This window comes from Ruditapes philippinarum, unplaced genomic scaffold, assembly GCF_026571515.1.
Source record: "Ruditapes philippinarum isolate M1 unplaced genomic scaffold, ASM2657151v2 ctg7634_1_1_1_1, whole genome shotgun sequence".
NCBI classification, from domain to species: Eukaryota; Metazoa; Mollusca; class Bivalvia; order Venerida; family Veneridae; genus Ruditapes; species Ruditapes philippinarum.
The window spans coordinates 3,186-28,954 of NW_026865564.1; the positions used below are offsets into that span (position 1 = coordinate 3,186).

General features: G+C 32.5%; 2 protein-coding genes across 2 annotated transcripts; one reads left to right on the forward strand and one right to left on the reverse strand.

Annotated features, from left to right (window-relative positions):
- Positions 1–237: 237 nt before the first annotated feature.
- LOC132729554 (mitotic apparatus protein p62-like) lies at positions 238–8,554 on the reverse strand. Its single transcript, XM_060715334.1, has 2 exons — positions 8,396–8,554; positions 238–587 (listed from the first exon to the last, which is right to left on the reverse strand). The coding sequence occupies exons 1-2, from the start codon at positions 8,424–8,426 to the stop codon at positions 238–240; spliced, it is 381 nt and encodes a 126-aa protein (XP_060571317.1). The 5' UTR covers positions 8,427–8,554.
- A 216-nt stretch (positions 8,555–8,770) lies between these two features.
- LOC132729556 (nucleotide exchange factor SIL1-like) lies at positions 8,771–23,389 on the forward strand. Its single transcript, XM_060715335.1, has 10 exons — positions 8,771–8,929; positions 13,581–13,775; positions 14,672–14,773; positions 15,605–15,721; positions 16,046–16,143; positions 16,758–16,946; positions 19,620–19,744; positions 20,353–20,614; positions 21,085–21,152; positions 21,704–23,389. The coding sequence occupies exons 2-10, from the start codon at positions 13,625–13,627 to the stop codon at positions 21,984–21,986; spliced, it is 1,395 nt and encodes a 464-aa protein (XP_060571318.1). The 5' UTR covers positions 8,771–8,929; positions 13,581–13,624; the 3' UTR covers positions 21,987–23,389.
- Positions 23,390–25,769: the final 2,380 nt, after the last annotated feature.

Sequence of the window (25,769 nt, forward strand, 5' to 3'; positions counted from 1 at the left end):
AAATTTATGTCATTTCACCGTAACTATTTTCTTACAACAATGTATGAATTTACAACTTCATTCATAATGATAAAATTACGTCATCCTAAGCGTGCCTTTGTGTAGCATGCGACTCATGCAAGATGAAATTTTTCCTGCCTGGGTAAAACTAACAGAAACGCCAGTCTGATATGCAAGAAAGGAATATCTGGCTCTTGTATAACTTTAACATAAACAGAACCTTGTTACACCTTTGAGCTAGATATTCAATTCTGTACTGGCAGAAAGTGCAAGATCCTTATATTCTTTGCAACATTCTGACGAGCTAAAAATCAAGCAGAGTGGTAAGAACTTAAACATTGTGTGATGAGCTGAAGAGTTACCTACCATATCTGACTGGCCTAATGTTAATGATAGTAAAGGCTGTGATATATCAGTTTTGTCAAAGTTTTTGGTTTCTATTTGTACAAGATTTCTTTCTCCTTTAACTGCCGACGCTCCTAGCACAGCATTTTTCAGGAATAAAGTGTGTACAAGGTAATCATTATCCTCGTCTTCCTCCTCAAATGTCCAGGTGTATGTTGGTTTATCCTTGCTTAACTCCACACCTACAATACACAAAATGAGACCCATCAACTTGTTATTCAAACATGCATACACAGTGTTATTTTACGCTTGTCTATCGAGTACAAACGATTTTGGCAGAACTTAAAACAAGAGGGCCATGATGGCCCTAGATCGCTCACCTGATTTATCAAACTCATCCAAACAATTACCTAGACAAGCATTCTGACCAAGTCTCATGACAGGCGAGTCAAAAATGTGACCACTACAGTGTTAACAAGGATTATCCATATTTGAGCAGTGCGACCTAGTTTTTTACCCAGGTGACACATATTCAAACTTGACCTAGAAATCATCAAAACAAACTTTTAGACCAATTTCAAGGATACTTGGATCAAAACAGTAGCAACTAGAGTGTTAACAAGATTTTTCTATTTTTAGCTCCGGTGACCTAGTTCCACATGCGATTTCGAACTCATCCAAGCAATTACCTATACAAGCATCCTGACCAAGTTTGATGATAACTGAGTCGAAAATGTGACCACTAGAATGTTAACAAGGTTTTTCCATATTTGGGCGGTGTGACCTAGTTTTTTTCATCCAAGATGACCAATGTACGAACTTGACTTAGAAATCATCAAAACAAACTTTCAGACCAATTAACAGAATATTTGGATCACAACAGTAGCCACTAGAGTGTTAACAAGATTTTTCTATTTTTAGCTCCAGTGACCTACTTTTTCATCCGAGATGACCCATGTTCAATTTCTTCCCAGCAATGACCTAGACAAGTTTCCTGACCAAGTTTGATGACAATTGAGTCAAAATTGTGACCACTAGAGTGTTAACAAGGTTTTTCTATTTTTAGCTCCAGTGACCTAGTTTTTCATCCGAGATGACCCATGTTCACACTCATCCGAGCTATCACCTAGACAAGCATCTTGATCAAGTTTGATGATGATTGATGCAAAAATGTGACCACTAGAGTGTTAACAAGGTTTTTCTATTTTTAGCTCCGGTGACCTACTTTTTCATCCGAGATGACCCATGTTCACACTCATCCGAGCTATCAACTAGATAAGCATGCTGACCAAGTTTGATGATGATTGATGCAAAAATGTGACCCCTAGAGTGTTAACAAGGTTTTTCTATTTTTAGCTCCGGTGACCTACTTTTTCATCCGAGATGACCCATGTTCGAACTCATCCGAGCTATCACCTAGACAAGCATCCTGACCAAGTTTGATGATGATTGATGCAAAAATGTGACCGCTAGAGTGTTAACAAGGTTTTTCTATTTTTAGCTCCGGTGACCTACTTTTTCATCCGAGATGACCCATGTTCGAACTCATCCGAGCTATCACCTAGATAAGCATCCTGACCAAGTTTGATGATGACTGATGCAAAAATGTGACCACTAGAGTGTTAACAAGGTTTTTCTATTTTTAGCTCCTGTGACCTAGTTTTTCATCCGAGATGACCCATGTTCGAACTCATCCGAGCTATCACCTAGACAAGCATCTTGACCAAGTTTGATGATGATTGATGCAAAAATGTGACCGCTAGAGTGTTAACAAGGTTTTTCTATTTTTAGCTCCGGTGACCTACTTTTTCATCCGAAATGACCCATGTTCGAACTCATCCCAGCTATCACCTAGACAAACATCCTGACCAAGTTTGATGATGATTGAGGCAAAAATGTGACCTCTAGAGTGTTAACAAGGTTTTTCTATTTTTAGCTCTTGTGACCTAGTTTCTCATCCGAGATGACCCATGTTCGAACTCATCCGAGCTATCAACTAGATAAGCATCCTGACCAAGTTTGATGATGATTGAGGCAAAAATGTGACCGCTAGAGTGTTAACAACTAAATGTGAACGGACGACGGACGGACGGACGACGGACAATCATCGATCCTAAAAGCTCACCCTGAGCATGCTCAGGTGAGCTAAAAATATAGCTTTCAGAATTATACAGTGTTATTTTACGCTTGTCTATCGAGTACAAACAATTTTGGCAAAACTTAAAAAAATATAGCTTTCAGAATTATGCCCCTTGTCTAAACACTGCATCGTGTCATGTTAAGTATCTCAATTTTAAAATGTTTGAATGAATAATTGGAAATTTTGCATGTTAACTTTCACATTATAGCTGGACTTTTTCTTTTAAACAAATGAGCTAAAATGACCTACTGAAGAAGGCATATTACATTGGAGTGTACACCTACATTCATTACTCTGACAACTGTCGGAGAATAGATTATTTTGCTCAAAGATGTAGAGCATTGTTACTTTCACCTGTAATCAGTAAGTAGCAATGTCAAAGCTCTTGGCTATGGTAGGATTTTTTCTGATGCATTTGCATGTTAAAAATATTCATCCTTACCAAAAAGAACAACACACACATTAAGTACAATTAGTTTGCAAAATTTTCAATGACCATAGTATTACACTCAGTCCTGCAGGGGCACACGGGTATTTAAATTAACAATTAAAAAGAAAATGTTAAAAACAATGATCACTTGTTAAAAACAAGAGCCCGGTTTGAGCCGGGTGATGCTCCCCGAATAGGTTTTGGACACAGGAAAGTACACCTCTTGTAGTTTCAGAGTTATGTCCCTGGAAAAAGTTCAAATTGCAATAATTCCGAAATTAGGAAAGGCAGAATTACTGTTCTTTGCACTGCACTTCTAATCACTGTTATCTATCAACTTACAAAGTTTCTTGTTGATATCTCTTATGGTTTCCGAGTTATGTTCCGGACAAATTCAAAAAGTAAAAAACAAATGGCAATAACTCCAGAATTAGGCAAGGCAGAGTTATGATTCTCATGCACTGCACATCTACCCATTGAGATATATCTACCTACAAAGTTTCATGTTGATATCTCTTATAGTTTTACAGCTATGTCCAGTACAAGATTTTTCTAAAAGGGGAGATAATTCAAAAATGAGGCTTAACAGAGTTATGGTTTTTTTGCACTGCACTTCTACTCGATGAGATCTATCTACCTACAATGTTTCATCTTGATATCTGTTATAATTTTAGAGTTATGTTCCGGACAAAGTTCAGTGTTAAAATTAACAAAGGGCAATAACTCCAAAATTAGGACAAAAAGAGTTATTGTTCTTATGCACTGCACATCTACCCATTGAGATCTATTCACCTACAAAGTTTCATGTTGATATCTCTTATAGTTTTAGAGTTATGCCCCGGACAAGATTTTTCTATAAGGGGAGATTATTAAAAAATGAGGCTTAACAGAGTTATGGTTCTTTTGCACTGCACTTCTACTCAATGAGATCTATCAACCTACAATGTTTCATCTTGATATCTCTTATAGTTTTAGAGTTATGTTCCGGACAAAGTTCAAAGTGTTGAAATTAAAAAAGGGCAATAACTCCAAAATTAGGACAATGAGTTATTGGTCTTATGCACTGCACATCTACCCATTGAGATCTATTCACCTACAAAGTTTCATGTTGATATCTCTTATAGTTTTAGAGTTATGCCCCGGACAAGATTTTTCTATAAGGGGAGATAATTCAAAAACCGGGCAAAATAGAGTTATGGTTCTTTGACACTGCACTCCCCCTCAATGCCATCTACCACTGTATGAAGTTTAAACAAATTATCTCCAAGGGTTTTCAAGTTATGCTCCGGACAAGAAAACGGACGGACAGACGGACAAGGCGCCGACTATATGCTCCCCTGAAATTTTTCGGGGAGCATAATTAAAGCCACTATAGATTGTATGGGTCCAAAATGAAAAAAATTTCTACAAATTACTCATTTCATATACAACTAGAAATGTGTCTTCACGGCACAGATGCCCCTGCATGCAGCCAAAATTTCAGATGTTAAAATTTTGAGTTCCAAATTTGTTTGCACAAACTATTTTTTTTTCATTTTATGTTTGCAGTCTTTAAAACTATTCAATGTTAATTAACACAAACCATTTTTGATTTTTTTATACAAAGTTCGAGGCACTGACACTATTCAGTGTTAACCTTTTGTAAATTACATATTGCATATTTGTAGCCAAAATAATGACTACATACATTTTCACAAAAGTATGAGTGCTGTAACTAAAAATTTAAAATTTTTCCAACATTCAAGAGAGATAACTTTGTCCAAAATCATTGGTCCATGTCCAAATTCAAACTTGAAGATGTATCTATATATCAAATTTGAGTTGAATGAGTAATACCATTTGGGAGATAATGAACAGAAACTAAGAATTTCTGATTTTTTTCAAAGTTCAAGAGGGATAACTCTGTCAGCTATCATCGAACCATGACCAAATTTGATCTTGACCTGTGTATTCTTCTGACATATCCAAATGTTAAATTTGAGTTAAATATGTACAAATGTTAGGGAGATAATGAACGGAAACTGAAAATTTCCTTTTTTTAAAAGTAAAGAGACATTACTCTGCCAGAAATATCATCGAACCATAACCAAATTCAAACTTGACCTGTGCATTCCTTTGACGTATCTGACATATCCAAGAGATAATGAACGGAAACTGAAAATTTCACATAACATGCATTTTCAAAGTGAAAGGGGCATAACTCTGCCAAAATCAGCGAACCATGACCAAATTTGAACTTGACCTGTGCATTCCTTTGACATATACGTAAATATCTAATTTGAATTGAATGTGTATTACTGTTGAGGAGATAATGAACAGAAATTGAAAATTTCATCAAGGGGCATAACTCTCAAAATCATCAGATCATGACCAAATTCGAACTTGACCTGTATTTTTTGTCATGATATATCCATATGTCAAATTTGAGTTGAATGTGTGCAACCGTTACTTAAAGATAATGAACGGAAAATGATGATGACGGAATGACAGAAGGATGGAATGACGGAAGGACGGAATAGGGTAACACTATATGCCCAAGCCATTTTATGGCGGCCCCTGGGGCAGTGTCATTATTGAACCAAGGGGAAATTATCCAAAGTTGTAAAGATCAATTAAAGGCAATGCTTGATATGATATAGACATGATAAATGTCTATGCTTTATAGATATTGTAATTTCACATAGACTCATCTTAAATGTGTTTTCTTATGCAAGTGAATATAAATTAAGTAATCTATGGGGTGGGGCCAATTTGATCTTGGGTAGTCGAATATATCAGACTTTCCAGGCTTGTTATAATTTATGTCTGTCAAGCCTGACGTCTAATAGTTATTGCTTATAAACGCATAGCATCATATAAAAAATCAAAAATGTCTATTGTCTTGCCTTTCAAGCTTTATTCAAAAGCTTATGTTCTTTTCTTTCAATTTCATGCCCAATCATAAACAAAAACTCTCAAACAATGTACTTATCAATTTAAAATAAAATAAAAACATCAATCTAATTTTTTTTTTGTCTATTGGCCAAACTGGCTATTAGTAAGGCGCTTTACATATTGATTCCAAATTTTTGAACGGAAAAATATATTCAAACATGCTGACCGTGCATGGGCAATTATTTCGTTTAATAATATTCTGTTACAATTTTCTGACTCGGTTAAACCCTTGAATTTGAATCAGATTTCTCGCACTGTATGGCGACCATTTGTTTATCATCTGTATAAGGAATTTAATTACATGAGAAGATTTAATCATGATTTTTCGGATGTGACAGTTTAATTATTTTGTTTAGAGGTATTTATTTTTTAGTTTTGTTCATATATAGGTCAAATGTTAACACATAGAGTCTTAATTGTTTTTTCGTTCCGCACGATTTTCTGGCAAAACGTGCTATGGGTTTTTGAGCAATTTCAATTTGACGTTTTGCCCAGAAACAAAAATATCTCAAAGCGAAGTCATATTCTTGGAAAGACCAAACCGTTTTTCTGCACAATGTCTTCTAAGTTTGAGCTAATATTTCTGACAAAAAGTTTTTAATTTCTTTCTTTTGATTCAAAAGATAGATCTACTGAGTGGGGCCATCCTTAAAAAAATGTTTGTTTACAGTAACCCGACCCAGAATTTTCGAGGTGGGTAGGTAGGTCGATTATTTTTTTTATTGAACTGTACTCCCAAATAAACATGGAATTACAAAATGCTGGACAATATATAAGCCTTTGATAATCTGGTAACAATAAATTGATAACTGAATTCTAATTTAATAAGACCTACATTTTATTTCTTCTATTATCCTTTAAAAGAACAAAAAGAAAGCACAAGGCATAATTTTCTGATTCAAAAAATAAAATTTTTTTATCCAGACCATGAAAAAAATTTTTGGGTAGGGGCAAATTTTTTGAGTTACTGCAAACGAACATTTTTTTAAGGATGGCCTGGGCACAAAATTTTGAAACTCATACAAAATGACCAAGTGTGACCTTGACTTGTGAAAATTAAAACCTGCACTGTCACAATGTCTCATTAACAGAGATAGGCAACTTCCTAACCAGTTAAAATCATAGGAACTCGAGAACGGGACCGCAGATTGCGGCGCATATTTTCGATCGTGTAACGGTTTTTAAAAACATTTCTGCTACATCTAAATATCTTTTAGTATTATCCGAGTGTATGGACTCAAAAAATATATCCTCAATTGAACCCAATCTGTCTCTTTTAAAACTGGTCAAATTTTACGGTATTATAAAAAAAGACAAGGAGTGACATCCGCCATTTGCCGCAACGTTTTCGGCATGAGTTTTCCCCCTTTGGCTACAATTGATTACTATTTTTTCAGAATTTTGTTCCCGTTATTTTTGTCAACTATCAGGTATCGTCCGGATATAACGTTAACAGTTTGTGTGTTTACACGTTTTGACATGTATAGGCGGCATTATAACGGACGTATTCGTGTTTTGATTTGTTAACATGGAGAAAACAGACACTTTAATAATATGGTCCAACTGATTTTGCCTAACTGAAAAAAAGAATATTAAAACATGATCCATAGATAAATATTTTAGGCACTCATCTGGTATTCATTTTTTACTAGAAAAATTAAAACAAAAATCAAGCATATCAAGGGGGATAACTTACGCCGAACGTTGCGGTAAATGGCGGATGTCACTCCTTTTCTTTTTTCAATATACCCTAAATTTGACTGATTTTTAAATTAGCAGATTATATTAAATTGAGATTAGATAATTAAAGACCACCCGCTCGCATAATATGAAAAGATATTCAAAGGTCGGACAAACAATATGTAAAGCCGGTACGGATTCGGATTTATGCGCCGCATTATGCGGTCCTGTTCCAGAGTTCCTATGGTTAAAATATCACGCGTGCCTGCTAAACTTAAAACTTGTAGCAGGTAAAACTTATTAACCAGGTATCAAAATCAGGAAAAAAATACATTTTCTGAAAGCTTCTGCATTTGTCTATGGCTGCAGGTAAAAATATTTACAGTTCCCATTTAAATAAATGATACATCAAATTTTAAAAAGAACTACTTATTAATTTTTGTTATAAAACTATTCATATGACGAAGAAACTGGCTCAGTGGGTATGTTCTGCCATGTTTTGGCATTGAAAATTACCAATATTTTAACATGAAAGATTTATCTTTCAAATGGTATGTAATATTAAGTTTTATTTGCTACAAAATGCCTAATTTTTCACTTTTATTACAGCCATTAGTGATATTTCAATGGAGTATATAGGAGCTGCTCTGTTATCAATGTCTCTCATTATGGTTAACATTTCTGCCAAGCAGTTTCAATTTCCTTACACAGGTTGACCAGACACAAAATTTCTAACAGTCTCCATGTGCATAATTAAATACCCTGAAATTTCACGGGTACTACCACGAAGAAATGTGTTCATTCACACATGTGAAAATGGTAGAAATAATTTTATTGCTAATTAATGTGCTGAACTAAAGGCCTACCCCAAAAGTATTCTTGTGCTGCCTCTACCATGTTTTCGAGCCGTTACTGTCACGTTCGTCCTACTCCTATGTCTCCTAAGCAAATGGCCAATATCTAGAATATTTTGCTTTATCATTACATGTGGCATGATTTGCACGAGAAAAGCGAGATTTATACCAAAATTTCCCGCGTTTTTAACAGCGTTCTAGTTTGCTGAATATTTGTTTTATTTTCATTGGATTAAAAATGAATAAAATGTAAATGAAATAAATACTATATAATCTCGATAAATGACCATTAATTTAATTAGATATATAATATAATTCAATCACATCTGGTTTATTTCTTTATTTATTAAAATAAATAATTTTAATTTTAACCAATCACCAATCGGCTGAGATTCCGTTTGTTTACAATTGAGAGCTGACGTGGGCTTACCCGGCGAGTACACATCAACATTGAATAAATTCTGATGCAAGTTTTAATATATATGGTCGTAAATCATTAAACCTGGTAATGGAATGAATCTGCTGGAAATATATTTTGAAAGTTAGGTAAGACCTTCTCTTAGAAAGAGACCATCATACTAAATACTTATATGTCATGAGTTTTCGCGTGATTTTTAAAAATATGACATGTCTTTTCTGTACGAAATCTGCTGTGGTCATAGTAATATTTTTACAATAGGTTTATCTCTTAGATTTGGTTCGCTAAATTGCTAATCATGGTCATGCAACTACATAGTTAGGTGAAGAAGCAGGCGCTTGTTTTGGTTGAGTCTATTATGTTTTGTTTAGGGGGTTGAGTTGTCATACACAAATTTACAATTTATATCCATTTATTTTTTTCCAATGATTGTTATTATCTTAAATGCTTCTGGGATTGTAGTCGAAATATCAACGCGATCAGAGCTACGCCCTGCGCGTTGAACACAATAAAGACCAATTTAGTGGTGGACGTTCCGACTCAAAATTGAGTCGGAAGAAAAATTCTTAAAAAAACCAATAAAACAACAAAATTGGAATGAAAGAATTAGTTACCTTTGAAGATATATTCCTTAAGAAGTAATTTCTACACACTTTATTATATGACATAGGTTCATAAGACAATAATCCTATTTAAACTACACCCTGTAACACATCGATACAATTTCCATATTCGCCATTGAATGCGTGACGTCATAGCAGTAAAGTGCACAATGCGGAATCATGTACGCGGGTTTTTACGACGATAATTTTATAGTGATTTTTAACTGCTATATATCTTATGCCCTTAATTGAACATTTTAGAAAAGATAAATAGGGACAAGTTTATGACAAAGATGAAGCTATTGTCATGTAAGCTTGATCGAGCTCGTAGAGTCTCTTCTTAAACAGGGCTCAGTCCTTTGAATACGGGGCATGATCCAGAATTACCCGATATTTCTTCACAATTTTTATAATTATACAATTATTGCAATTCAACTTTTACCATTGTGAAGCTAAACATTTTATCTTATAAATTTGTTATTTAGATCTTTCATTATAACTGAACATAACTTCAAAATTCTCTTTTTGTAACCATAGTAACGTCTATGCGGCGCAGGTCAAAATTTATAACATTAAATTGTTTTTATATTCACACTATTTGATGAAAACTTTGTGCCGTTTTAAGTCTATACTGTATATTCGTCAAATTTTATAAAACAGAAAATATTTATCTAAAGCTCAGTTTTTTTCACTAATGTTGTAGGCCATTTTCAATAATAAAACATACATCTATGTAAATTTCTCTTTATAAGTAATATGTAACCTATAACCTGTATGTTCAAAGTCACATTTATGAAGCATTCTGTAAAACAACATTATCCATACTTTTGAATACTATGTTTATCTATGTCTCTGGTTTAATTGCTATAAACTTTGTTATAAACTTTGTTCACTGATTTTTCAAGTTTTTTCCCTAAATACTGTATGATATTGCAATAAAGTTTGTTTACTGTGTCTTCAATTATTTTCTTTTAAAAAAAAAAACACTAAAATAAATTTCTCAAAATTTAGTAGCATGTTACCGCATAACGGTAAAGCCACTAAATTTTCGAAGTACACCTTACGGTACAGTAGTGCAACTCTTCCTCGGGGTGGTAGGGAAAGGTAAACTTTCAAAACAAAAAGAGTAAATATTGAGTTTTGACGAATTGCGGTGCCTTTTCTTGATTGTTTTTTCGCTAAATAATGTTAAATGATATATTTTATGTTTATTAACTAATAGACCTTTAATGTTTTTAACCTTTGGGATTTTGACCATGTCAAAAATTATCTAAAAATCCCGTAGGTTAAAATATTTTGACTACTGGGATTGTTGTTTTATCAATTCATTTGTAAATAAGATTGTTATATGTCTATTAACGGAATAATTTTAATGAACACGAAATTAGTTCACACCTACATGTGTATTGGTATTAACGTGATGGTTTAAGCCAATGAAAACACGTCAATATTATTATACTCGGGCAGAGAAAAAGTGTGCAAAGAGTAAATCGATAATCTTTATGTAGCCAGCAAACTTTGAATTGCAAGTATTTTTTGCAGGATAAACTGTCCTAGGATTCGTATCGTAAAATGGCTGCCATTTACAGTATCAAGTGATTATCCCAAGCACCACCGCGACTTAGCGCGGGAATTTTAATTATAGCTTATCTCTGCGCGTATACCTTTTTCATATTTTATTGTAATAAATATTTACAAACTGTGTCTTTCGGGTTTTTTTTTTATCAATATATAGCCAATAATGATGTTAATATGAATAAATAATCATATCTGAAATCTTTGACTATGATTTACAATGAAATTCTACCTTATAGTGTATTAAAAAGGTTTTTAATTTCCTGTAATTTTATTTTGTGATTATGCTTCAAAGCAGTTAATTGACCATGAATTTTTAACCAGGTTTTCCGAAGGAAAAAACTGGTTATTAGATTGAGGTATGTCGGCGGGCGGATGGGCGGACGGGCGGGCGGCGGGCGTAAACAATTTCTTCTGTGCGCAACTCCTCCTACATTTTTCACCGGATTTTGACCAAACTTTCACAGAAGCTTTGTCATCAAGTGACCTGGCGCATATTGTCAGGGTTTTGTGATTGGATAATATTTGACCTAATTATGGCCCTTTGATTTTTTTCCTTATATAGAATATATAGTGAATAACTTCTTCTGTGCCCAACTGTTCCTACATTTCTCAATGGATTTTGACCAAACTTTCACAGAGGCTTTGTCATCAAGTGCCCTGGCGCATATTGTCGGGGTTTTGTGATATGATAATATTTGACCTAATTATGGCCCTTTGTTTTTTTTCCTTATATAGAATATATAGTGAATAACTTCTTCTGTGCCCAACTGTTCCTACATTTCTCAATGGATTTTGACCAAACTTTCACAGAGGCTTTGTAATCAAGTGCCCTGGCGCATATTGTCGGGGTTTTGTGATTGGATAATATTTGACCTAATTATGGCCCTTTGTTTTTTTCCCCAATATAGGATATATAGTGAACGATTTTCTGTGCGCAACTCCTCCTACATTTCTCAACGGAATTTGACCAAACTTTCACAGAGGCTTTGTCATCATATGCCTTAGGGCATATTGTCAGGGTTTTGTGATTGTATAATGTTTGACCTAATTATGGCCCTTTGTTTTTTTCCTTATACAGATTATATGGTGAACAATTTTTACCATGCGCAACTTCTCCTACATTTCTCAACAGATTTTGACCAAACTTTCACAGAAGCTTTGTTATCAAATGCCCTGGCGCACATCATCGGGGTTTTGTGATTGGATAATATTTGACCTAATTATGGCCCTTTGTTTTTTTCCTTATACAGATTATATAGTGAACAATTTTTACCATGCTCAACTTCTCCTACATTTCTCAACAGATTTTGACCAAACTTTCACAGAGGCTTTGTCATCAAGTGCCCTGGCGCACATTATCGGGATTTTGTGATTGGATAATATTTGACCTAATTATGGCCCTTTGTTATTTTTCCTTATACAGAATATATAGTGAAAAAATTCTTTTGTGCTGAACTCCTACATTTCTCAACGGATTTTGTTCAAACTTTCACAGTAGCTTTTTTATCCAGTGCCCTGGCGCATACGTGGGGTTTTGTGATTGAATAATTTTTTATTTAATTATGGCCCTTTGTTTTTTTTCCTTATACAGAATATAATTATAGTGAAAACTTCCTCTGTGGCAATTCCTCCTACATTATTCATGTTTTACATTGCACATAGTTACATTGTTTGTTGCTTGTATTTGTATTTCAAATACAACATATTTATCTACAATGGTGATAATTGAAAACCTGGTTTCATGGCATTGCCATGTTTCTTGTCTTTTCATATTTTGATTTCCTTGAAATCATTTTTCTCATCTGAAGGCATGCAACTTTAATATGATGATTAATTACATTCCATGAAAATGTTTAAAGATACAAAATATCTCATGACATGTTTGTTCATTTTACATTACACCTTTAATTCAGCAAACATAAAGTCTTCACAAAAAGTAGTATGCAATCGTACCTATATTACATACGAATGTATGTAATATTTTTCTTGTTTATACTGGAATAAACTTTCACAATTGTTAAATGAAATTTCAAGGCAATCTCCTGGTTTAGACCCCTATGTATTTTTCAGGAGTAAAACTTATTTTAATTAAATGAATTAAGTCATGAAATTGAGAATAATATTTTTTTTCTTAAGTTTTTGGCTTTGTCATATGATGAGGATATTCTGTCAACTTATGGTCAGTGGATATAGAGGATATTGAATGAGTGTAAGTTCAATACTGAATTTATTGCACAAGTTGAATAAAATTATATTTTGCGAGCCTCTGGCGAGCATAATATTATTTGATTCAACGAGTGCAATAAATTCAGTAATGAATTTACACGAACTTAATACTTTTTTTATCACATACCCAAACTAAAGACCATTTAAAGTGAAATAAGAGTCATTTTTCATTGACGCGCCTATAGTATAACGTTAGCATTTAGCGCGTCTTTACACTATGTTTGTATAACGCTAATGATGTCACGTCAAAATATATGCACGGCCGTGCAATACCATATTTACGGAGTCGCAAAATCGGCACGGGTGTGTGATAAACAAAGTTATTGTATAACTACAAATTATTGTATTTCATTACTTTATTTTTCTTTTTCAGTTGTAATTGGTGGATGTCATCTGAAATTGAACAACTTCTTGGGCATGTCAAAAAGAATATTCCATCTTGTTCAAGCCATGAACACTGTAACTGTTATCAGTTTTGTGATATTTTGTCTACATGTATGCAGCCATCACGGTCTTGCTGAGAGTGAAAGTGCAGCACTCACTATTGTTCAACAGGAAGATGAAAATGGTAAGATGATTTGTTTGATTGTATATCAGTATTCAGTTGACACTTTAAATGAAATAAGAACTTTGCTTGTCTTCTTAATACTTAAGTAGCACCCACACATGCTTTTTAACCAAAGACTGAAAGTGAGAAAATGCTGCCTTTCTATACTTGAAGAAGAAAAAGAATAATCAAGAAAATATTACTTTATGAAACTGTCAGATTGTGTTATAAATTATGAGCAAAAATACTGTCAAGTTGCTTAGCTCAAAAGAAAGAGCATCAGATTTGCAATCCTGGCGCTGCTAGTTTAATTCTCAGGAGAAGGAAAATACTCTGTCACAATTGACAATTGATCTCAGTCTTTGAGTCTAATGGTCATTTGTCTCTCACCTCTGATTCAAAAATCATATGGGATTAGTTGTTGGTCATTTGTTGATCATTACTGGTTAGTTATCCAGAAAAGCCAGTTTTGTGTACAAACTACCATGATATTACTCAAAATGTGTTAGTCTGCCTTAAAACTACACAAAACAAACAATATGCAAAACTTTTCTAAAACCACTGGATTAAATGAAATGGGAAAGAGTAAGCATGTTTAAATTAAAACTATTAGTTTTACTGATGAAAAAGGGAAATTGGTAGTTATAGTATATACAAATGTATACATTTTTATGCAAATTTATAACAAGTTGACTTGTGCATCATGGAACATTTTATATAAAGGCAGGCTGTATAGATCTATCTTACAGTCACGAGTGGATCAGCATTTTGATGATATTTTTGTAAGAGTATTAAAGTCAAAGTGTTCAAGTCATTGTGAAAGGTCTCAGAAATTAACCTTTTTTTTCTTTTGAATAGATTCACAACAACTTATATGCCTGTTTTAGGCTGTTTTATATTTATTATTTATTCTCCAGGAGTCACTGTAGAGGAGGAAAAAGGGGAAGATCAACCAGATAAAGTGGTTTCTAATGATGACCCTTTCCATCCTACACATGAATGGCAAGCTGTTAAAGAAGGTAAGATGATAAGACCACAAATAATGCTGCCATACTATTGCATTAATCCACAAATTACACTGAGGTAAAGTTACATAAATGGCTATGTCTGATAAATGGTTGAATTATTGCCATTGTTGTTTTGTCAGTGTTGTTATATTTATCTGGTCCTTCAAATTAAGTGTTGAAAATTGAATACCACTCGAGCCGATGCTAGGGGTCATGAGGGATATTGTACTTCTTCAGTATTCGTGTTGTACAGACTCAGTCAAACCAAGTCTGCAATATTCATGTAATTTTGATGTTTTTAATACTTCAGTGCGTTCACCCTTTTTCCAGATTTTTGCGTTAAATGTCAAAGGTCCTTTTGTGCTCAAAATTTGGATATGAAAATTAACAGTTGTATGTAGGTACTAGCGAAAAATTTAACATTTAAGATACACATTAATTAACCTAAGATATGCTTTCATGTAACAAAAATTAAAGATTAAAAATCAGGCAATAACAGTCATTGAGTGATGGATTGCTGATAAATTTGTCTTAACCACAGTTTGGTGAAGCCTGACACTCAATACCCATGTACACACCTTCAAGGTTAAAGTTGCGGTTATTTGTCAATTTTAAAAATATAGGTTTCTGCTTGATATAACTTTCATAATCCTGATGGATTTATGTCAAAATATTTGGCAGATATCTTCACTTGGGTCAAAGAGTGTGTTATATGCTACATCCAGGTCAATATTATACTTGGAGTTCAAAATGTCATATAGCTGTGGTATTTGTGTACTATGGACACTTTTCTAGTTCAAGAATTGCTTTATTTGATGTACATTTTTTTATTGACATTAAAAGGTCAGGCAATCCCAGCTGGACTTCATGTGCGTATGAACTTAGAGACAGGGTCAAGAGAGGCTAAGTTGATGGACGGGGAAAATGAATTCAAGTACTGGCAAGATGGTGATAGGCAAGGTAAAAAGTCAAACCTACTTTTATGATTATTTTCTTATTTATAGCATCAATTATAACTACTTAAATCATTCACCAAAGATATAAATGATAAATAAAAATCTCTTATGTCTGAATCAGCTGTAGATTTTGAATATTAAAACTTAATTTTTTTCACTGAACACAAAATTCTACATTCTGCTATTGTTTTACTATCAAGCACTGAGAAAAGTCAAGCATGCTATCCTACTAACAGCTCTTGTTCTGTATCACATCTATGAAAAAAACAACATGAGATAAGATATGATAATTATGATGACGATGCATTTATTAATTTCTCACTTGTAGGAATGATGAATATGGATAAGAAACAGTTTTCATTGGAAGAGTTAAAGAGAGCATTAAAAGATTTCAAAACAACTGAACTAGATGACACAGATTTACAGGTATATTTTACAAGCTTGCAGCATAAAATAAATATGTTGAGTTTGTATATTATGTACTCATTAAAACAATACCTTTGTCAGCAAAATACCTTGACACATGAATTCAATAAAAATCTCTTGGTTAGTTATATGTTAGATGGCTGGAAAAATACATCAGAAAGGTGAAGCCAGCTGTCAGAAATGATGAGCTAATGTTGTTACACAAAGATTAAATGTGATGATGAATTTTTGGCAAGTTATTCTGATTTAAAATACAGCTTCTGATTAGCTGACCTCAGATTAGTCATATAACAGATACAGGGTAGCCAAAATGTGATTGATATAGGTAATATTTGTAGCAATTTAAAAATCCTGAGCAAAGGAGAACTTTGTTGATTAAGTAGTTTCTTTTCTGAGTACTTTATATTGAATTGTCAGAAATCTGATCAGATTTATCATTTTGTATTTTATGATAGAAAAGTCACTAAAAGTGAAAAGTAGAATAAGTAATTTAAAAATTGTATACAGAATTGTTGGATAATTCGTGATCAGACACAACTTTTATTGCTTTTCTATGTCTCAGCAATTAAGAAATATTGTATATTAATTTTTTTTTTCATTTTTCTAATATAAAGCGCGAAGCTGAAGTGAAAAAGAAGTTCAAAACATATGAGGAGCTCAAAAAAGATTTCAATGACATAAACATGGATATTAAAACTGACGGGGAAATCATTGAAGATATGATTGGAAAGTTAAGAGACAAAGATCTTGAGAGAGATAATCTGTTGACCACCTTAACAGACCTCGAGTACTATCTTCATCAGGTAAATACTTTAACATAAGTTTATATTAATAATAAAGTCTTTATTTGAAGCGGCTACACAGTTGCAACAAAGGCAATCTACCCTCTTGTCCTCATAAAAAGTATATATTTACAATCATACAGTTATGAATGACATGAAATATTATGCAGAAACATAAGCGTAGATATTTTGATATTGTAAAAAAAAAGATTAATATGGTGCAAAAAAAATACACACTGAAAATTATTACAATGTCAAGACAAAACAAAATTACATATAAATCTTTATGTGCTTCAACTTACATTTTGAAAACATTTTTCATGACTTTCTATCAGCATTCCGTAGAAATTTTGGCTGTCAGACAACATTACTGCGCCTCATTGAAGATTGGAAGAGAGCATTAGATAGAAATGAATATGTTGCTGCCATACTCATGGATCTGTCTAAGGCTTTTGACTGTCTTCCGCATGACCTGATTATTCTTAAACTTAAGGCCTATGGTCTTTCTGATGCCTCTGCTAATCTCATGCAAAGTTATTTGTTTAAAAGACAGCAACAAGTAAAACTAGGTACAATCTGTAGTGAGTGGAATGAAATAAACAAAGGGGTTCCACAAGGGTCAATTCTTGGTCCCCTCTTATTTAACATTTTCTTAAATGATATATTTTATTTCATTAAAAAGGGTTCTGTTTATAATTATGCAGACGACAATACCCTCTCATTTAATCATATTAATGTGGAAACTCTCAAAAGCACAATACAAGATGAAAGTGTTGTCATGATTAAATGGTTTGAAGACAATCTTATGCAAGCAAACCCTGAGAAGTTTCAGGCTATATGTATAGGCAAACAAACCTGTAAAAATCTGTCTAAATTCCAGATTCTTGATGCCACTATTCCTTGTGAATCTCATGTAAAACTTCTAGGTATTGAAATAGATTCCCTATTAAATTTTGATATTCATATCTCAAATGTTTGTAAAAAGGCAGCAAGACAAATAAATGTATTAACCAGACTATGTCCTCTACTTAATCTGGATGCAAAAATTCTTATATACAAAAGTTTTATCAGATCCAACTTTAATTTCTGCCCTTTAGTCTGGCATTTTTGTAGTAAGGACAATACAAACAAGTTGGAAAAACTTCAATATAGAGCTCTGAAAATTGTTTTTAATGACTATTCATCAAGTTATGAAGATCTGCTTAAACTGACTAATATGTCTTCACTCCATATCAGTAGAATTAAACAACTCGCTATTGAAGTTTTTAAATGTCTTAACAGCATTTCTCCTAAGTATGTTCAAGAACTTGTTAATGTGCGTTCATCAAATTATAATTTTAGATACCAAAAAACTTTAGATGTACCTAAAGTACGCACAACCAATTATGGTAAAAAGAGTTTTCGCTTTGAAGCATCTAAAATCTGGAATAGTTTATCTAATGATCTAAGATGTACATCTGACTTAAATGAGTTTAAACGACTAATTGAAACATGGAGTAATGACAAGTGTGCCTGCTCTATGTGCATCTAATCGTTTATGTTCTATTTTACTTGATTCCTGTTTTTTGCTTGTAAATAAATTTAGTCTTTTCCTTGAATTATGTACTATGTATCTGTATATATGTAAAACCCTGTTAATAGATATGACTGTATTTTCATTGTAAATGCTCAGATTTCATTACAATGACTATATAAATTAATTGTATGTATTATTATCTTATGGTGTCTGTTTGTTTTTGTTTCTTTGTTTCTTATTATTATTTTCTATATTTTGTTCATGTTGGATACAAGCTTAAAGCTTATGTTTTGTACTGTTAACCATAACCGACTATAAATAAAGTTTGTCTTACTGTCTTACTTCAGTTAACAGCAAAACTTGGTATTCATTTACTTTTAATATTAAAGTTTCTGGTTATTGATGAAACAATATGTTGTATTAATTAAACCAGGATAAAATTCAGAAAGAATGTTTGTTTTGTTGGCTTTTAACCAGTTTATCGGCATTTCCATACACATTTTTTAGTTGTCTTTACAATAGTAAGGCTATCATACTCATCAAAGTAACACTCATTACTATTAATATTATATCTCATCAACACTTGTAACTTCACAATTTATACTAAGAGGATATTTTTTCGTTTGCGTGAAATATGGAATATATTTTCACGAAACATGATAAAATGCCACATATTTTCACGAGCCGGTACGGCGAGTGAAAATATGTGGCATTTTATCATGTTGAGTGAAAATATATACCATATTTCACGAAAAACGAAAAAATAACCTTTTTATTTAATTTCATTATCAAAGAAAATGGTAACGAATGCCCTTGCTTGCTACCAACTGCAATTGTACGGCGCGCAGTAATTTATGCGTAAGCACGCGCTGTTTGGCGCTACATTGTGACGTCATGTAAACAACTCTTTAAACGTCTGTACAGCGTTAATTACTGAATTAAAGATATTGGTGTTCGGATTAATTTTCTTAGTTAGACCATTTTCTATCATGCTAGATAGTTTTCAAAACAATATTCAAGAAAAAGTTGTTTTGTATACATCAGATTTTTCAAACAAAAAATATGAAATATATTTGACTGATATAGCACCATATTTCATGGGTAAAATTAAATAAATGTATTTATTTACTAGATGTATATGAAGGATGTCCTATTATCTGTTTTCATATGGGTTTCAGATAGACAATGCAGTTTTATTCAAAGACATGGGAGGAATTCCATATATACTTAAGATCATGAACATGACGCAGGATGAAGATTTACAGATGGAGGCTGCAATGGTCCTAGGTGCTGCCACCTCTAGGTAACTTTAAATATAAATTTCCTTAAGACTTATTGTGCTGGTTATGTGACAAATAACTAAAACATACTTGTTTATGCTTGATCGAGAAATAAGTTTTTCAAACTTATATAAATATCTTTTAAGTGTGCTTCCAGAAAGTAACTGGTACTGGTGTCATATGAGGAAAAAAGGTTATGATATGAGGACTTGGACCTGTGATCTTTAGATTAAGAGGGAGACATCTTAACCATGTGGTCACTGTTTGTCTGTTATTTATGAATAATTGTACTACATTATTTCCATATCATTTATTATGCTGATTTTGGAACATATGGCTTATATAGAAAATTATCAGCATTGAAAGTATTGTAACATATTATGCCAATTATTACACATACAAATATCTTGGTTATTATTAACTTAAATTTATCTAACAGATCTTGTCTTCTTACTTTAATCTTACTATCCAGCTGTTGAGAGAAATTGAGTGTGCTGTCTACAGAAAGTGTTTGTTGTATTTTGACATCATTAAGATAGTGAATGTTCAAAACTGAGAAATTTTTTATACATATTCAAAAGGTTAACGGTTATTCTCTGATGTATAACTCCTCTCATTTCACCGATTTCAGTAATCCTAAAGTGCAGATAGGGGCCCTAGAAGAAGGAGCACTCCAGCTTTTAATCCGCCTCGTCTCCATCCACTCCTCAACAGGGCTTCGTAGAAAGGTCATGTTCTGTATATCAACACTGTGTCGTCACTTTCCTTTTGCTCAGAAAAGGTTTTTAGAGCTTGGAGGTTTAAGTGCAATTGGGAAAGTATTTGAAGAATCTGGCACAGAGAAACTGAGAATTAAAGTGGTGGCATTTTTAAATGATTTACTTGTGGAAAAAGTAAGTCTTCATTTGTTTTATTCCAGCCACAATATGTCTTGAAGATTTATTATTTTTATTATTGAGGAAGTACTATTTATGGGTTTATAAAAGTGTGTGGTTTTAGGGATAATGATAATGTTAAAAGTTTTACTTCTCTGAGAGTTAAATTTCAATATTTATGCCAATTAATCTAAGTTACATTTGTAGGTGGTTTCAAGAACTCCGCTGAATATGTGAAATGGAATATTTTTGCACTAAATTTGGAAAGGTATAGATATAAGGGAATAAAAACAAAACTGTAATTGAATGGCAAACTTTACTCATTCTGGTCATTTATCATAAAGACTTTCCTAGCCTTACCCTGGTAGCATGCAAGTTTTTGTTCATGGCATTCAGAGTTAGTACTATTTTATTTAATGTAAATAAGCCTTTTAGGCCTAGCATATATTAAAGCTGATATCCTACATACATGTATGTTTATTTTTCAGAAAGTTACAGAGGAAAACTTAAACTCAGATAAATCTTCTGATCTTGAGAAGTTAAAGCAATATAATAGGTAAGAATTCTAATTTTCTACTTTATTAAAGTTACCATGTTTGATAATCTAAATAGACTTTTCCATTTCTTAATCTGGACAAAACCGTTCATCCTTTTTTGGGAACATTTCAAGGTAAGTATTGACTGAATAGCAAACAGTGGAGACCATGATTAGATGGCAGGTATGCTGGCTGATCTTGGTGTGCACTGTTTGCATGGGTAGATTCAGTTCCCATCAGCTGGTTTATAACAATACAATGTTCATTGGTGTTCAACTTGTTCGGCCATTGACTGTTTGTTTGGTTTTACATTAAGTTACAGATAATTTTTTTTTAGTTCAAATTAGACATAGAACTAAATTCTTTGTTATTTGGAAGCCTGTCACCTATCCCAAGAATTTAATAGGAAGTCATGTATCTTTCTGTACAATAAAATCAAGAAAGTTCAAATAATATGTTTAAAAAGGTTTTGAAGTGATAAAATAAACAGTATTGAAAAAGAAACAAGTTTAGGGTATTTAAAATATGTCAATTAATGTTTCAAATATGTTTTTATGTTGAATTATTTTAGTGTGCCCTTGTTAGAATCAATGAAGGAGCAAGGATGGTGTGAGAAAATTCCAACTCTTCTACAAGTATCAGATCATGACAGTCGTGAACATGTGCTTAATGCCATGAAAACGCTTGTGAACTCTTGTCGGAATAACTTCATACAAACTAGCATTACTTTACACAGTCTTAGAACAGAATATATTGAGCTAGCACTAGAGGAAGATGATGGTGATTACTTTAGTAATATGGTTACTCTGATTGATAGTTTGATACAAGACATAAAGAGGAAAGAGGAACTGTGATAGATTTAAAATAGAATCTGGAACGAAAATATGTATTGAAAAACATTGTAATAGTAGAATGATCTTATAGAAAGACTTGCTGTCAGTTGAGACTTATTTGATACTTCATAATATGTCTTGAGTGTTCAGCAGTGTAAGGTGAGAAATGTAAGCTTCAAGAGCAAAATGGTTTAAAACATTTGCCATACATTTGAAGCCCTATGCAGAGATGGTCATGTCAGAAGGGCAGCATAACGAGTAGCTGGTTCAAGGAAATACAAGCAAAGTTACACTTAAAAGAGTTCAGAAGTGTTAACTGTGAGGGACAGGGAAAAGTGGAAAAATCCAGTGACACAAAATCATACCTTTAAAAAGGACCCTACTTGTTGATAGCTTGTAAAATGGGTGAAGAGACTGTTAGTATGAAACAGCTAGATCTGTTGAATGTTGTGGTGTTGTAAATGAGAATCACTATTCCCTCACAACCAACAGTTGAAGTCAGCAGGAAACATAGGATGTCTTCTTGAATTTTTGCATTTTAAAAAGTAAAACTGTGACTTGAAATTGTGACTTTATTGTCAACAACAAATATTCGAAATGTATAATATATCATTTGCCAAACCTAACTCCATCTGGTCTTACTTTACTACAAGTATGACTATATTTATTTTGATTTGAAATAAAAAAAAGTGTTAACATTTTAACAGTTTTGATGTTTATAATTTTTGAATGAAATTTATTTATACTTCAAGTTATTGATTACATAATCAATTATATCAACAATTCAAATTGCACATGAACATGTCAGCTGTGTTATTCTTAAAGGCCCATTTAGCTCCACAAATGATTTATTTATTACCCTGAAAACTTATTTATTTTTTGGTGTTCTGTCATAGTTTCCAAAAAGACACTCATAGGCCTATATGGCCTATGGTGAACCATCTTTTGTTCTTTTTCTATTTGGCATCTACTACACTATTTGTGGTAAAGTATTTTGTATGGAATTCTAAATACCACTTTGACTTTGTTTTTAATTCTGCTACTGTTTATGATAAATTATTTTAACATTCAGTTTTATTTTCTTCAGATGATAAGCATCTAACATGCACTAAATCCATTATTAAAACAGTTTAAAAACACATGTTTGCTCTATCTAAAGAAAAAAACACTGTTCATTTCTGAGGCATAATGTGGCCTTAACCAAGGATTTATATTAATATAAATCTGTACCTTAACTTACTATTTTGTTCTAGGTTTGTTGTTGTTGTTTAAGCAATAACAAACATGTTTTGTCTTGTGACGAGGACTTTAATATTAATACATGCATTGTCTGTATGCTATTTGATTTTTACTTGCATTAAACTGAGGAAAAAATGTTAATAATTTTCCAAAGAAATAAAATTGTTGATTCATTTATGACTTTCTATTATGTTATTTTTCTTTTTGACCATAATAAATAATAGCACAGCTTTCTCCTTGAACTAAGATCAAAACATTGAGGTGAAACATTTACCATTATAATGTCTAGTCACTGTGAAGTGCAGGCTGGGTGTACACTGGATAGATGGGTCTTGTAATATTGTTTGAGGTGTTAAAGCTGCACACTTCCAGATGAGAGTGTTAAAGCTGCACACTTCCAGATGAACCAAATTATTTCAAGAAAAGTACAGAAATTTTAAGAAAAGTAATAAAAAAGATTCAAGGTAAAAAAATAATTTCAATGTTATATGCGATTTATGACTAATTTTGCAGTATTTAAAAAAAGAAATTCACCATATTTCTGCTGTGTTAAGGGCTATTTATACATATTCTGACTTTCTTGTTAATTTACATGGGTTGTAAGTGCTGTTTGCAATGTGAAAATTATTTTCTTTGTTCACTTCACAATATTTTACTTTTGAAATACATTTTCATGAAAATTAGCAAGAATTTGGAGGTGTGCTGCTTTAAAGTGCATGAAATTAAAAACATACAGTGTAACCATTGTAGAGCAGCCCACAGTAGTTATTTCTTTAAAACACCAGAATCTTCAGTGACTTCACAAACTTAGATTTAACTCTGAATTAAACCTCTGTAGAACAACATCATTCAGCAACAATCAAAATCTTTTTTTTAAGTAAATCTGCAGAGGTTGTGGTACATAAAGATTGAATATAAGAGATTGATTCCTTTAGAACATTTTGATGGGAGAATTAAGTCCTTTTCTGGTTCTACCTTACAGAGTAGCTAAATTACTGGTCCATGGGTACATGTGACAGTAAACGCAAGAGAAAAAGGACTATTACCTGGCACAAAAACACCTGCATAGTTTGCTTAGATAAATTAACTATACCCCAGTTATGTTGAATGTAAAATATTTCCAGTACACATGAACATCAAGAAGATTTCTGCAAAGTGATGTATTAGTTAATGAGAGGCAAAATTTAGTAGATAACATTACTGGACTTACTATAATGGCAAACATTTTAATCACTCACAGCAAAAAGTTTAAACTGTGAAGGACTAACAAACAAAATCATCAACAATTTAAAAATTGTTAAATTGTTAAAATCTTTACGATTAAATTTTCAGAAAAAACAACAAAAACACAAAGCATAAGTTAAAATAAGAGAAAGTTGGAGTTTAAGTTAAATAGTATTATAAGCCATCATTATTCAGATATTCCCTTAATCTGAGCTATTATAAATGTCTGGCAAAGCAATCTGAATATAAAAAGTATTATAATTAAGTTAATCATTCAAGACAGATGGCCAGAGATAAGATTTTTTGCATGTAGCCTTGCCTTTTAGACCTCTACGAAGTCATGCACATGTGATCAAAAAGTGGTCCAGCCTTGGGGCACATTTAGTATGCATATAATTATATATTAACTATCAGAGTTAAGATATCTTAAAATCTCTTCAGAATTTATAAAGCCAGGAGCATTGATATTTGGCATAAAGCATCATGTAGTTCACTAATTAAGGTTAAATAAATCACACTAGTGCCAAATTTGTTTCTGCTTCAGGCTTACTTGAGCTATATGAATTTATTTGTAAGAAAACACAATCAAATCTTCTGTAGGAACTTATAATGCCCTGAGATTAGCTATTTTTCATGTAGTATTGCCTAGTGAATCTGTACAGATGTTGTCATAAATTATCCTTTGGTGACGAAAATTGCCTGTCCTGATATTACATTCTTACATTGACTTACAAATAGAAACAGACTTTAAAAAAAATCTTTTCCTCAATACCACGGATTTATATGCCATTCCTAATGACAGATGTAAATATCACACGGCGGTACTTGTTTTTAAAATTTTAAAATTAACATCGCACTAAGTTATATGACAGAATTAATAACTTTATCAGACAACAAAATCTGACAATTTAAGATCTAGCTCACGAAAAGATATTGTATTAAAACAAATGATATTAAAGACACATTTTCTTATCATAGCATGAACATTTTAAACAGTATACCTTGAAATATCCACGATGCTGATCATCTTAAATGTTTTAAAGACATAAACAAAACTTATCTTGCAGATGCTAATATGAATTAATGAAAGAAGGAACAAATGAATGATGCAAAATACGTGTATGTTAAAACATATATTGTTGAGTGTCTGTCAAAATAATGAGTTATCTTATTCTAAAAATTACACATATTATACATGTGTAAGTAAAATTTTTACCTATATGCATGTTCTGTTGTTGCTTTTATATTTCAGAAGGCCATAATGTGTTACCTTCCCTAAATAAAGATAATAATTAATATAACTATAATTGAGCAACAGATGAAAAATATAGTTCAGGAATT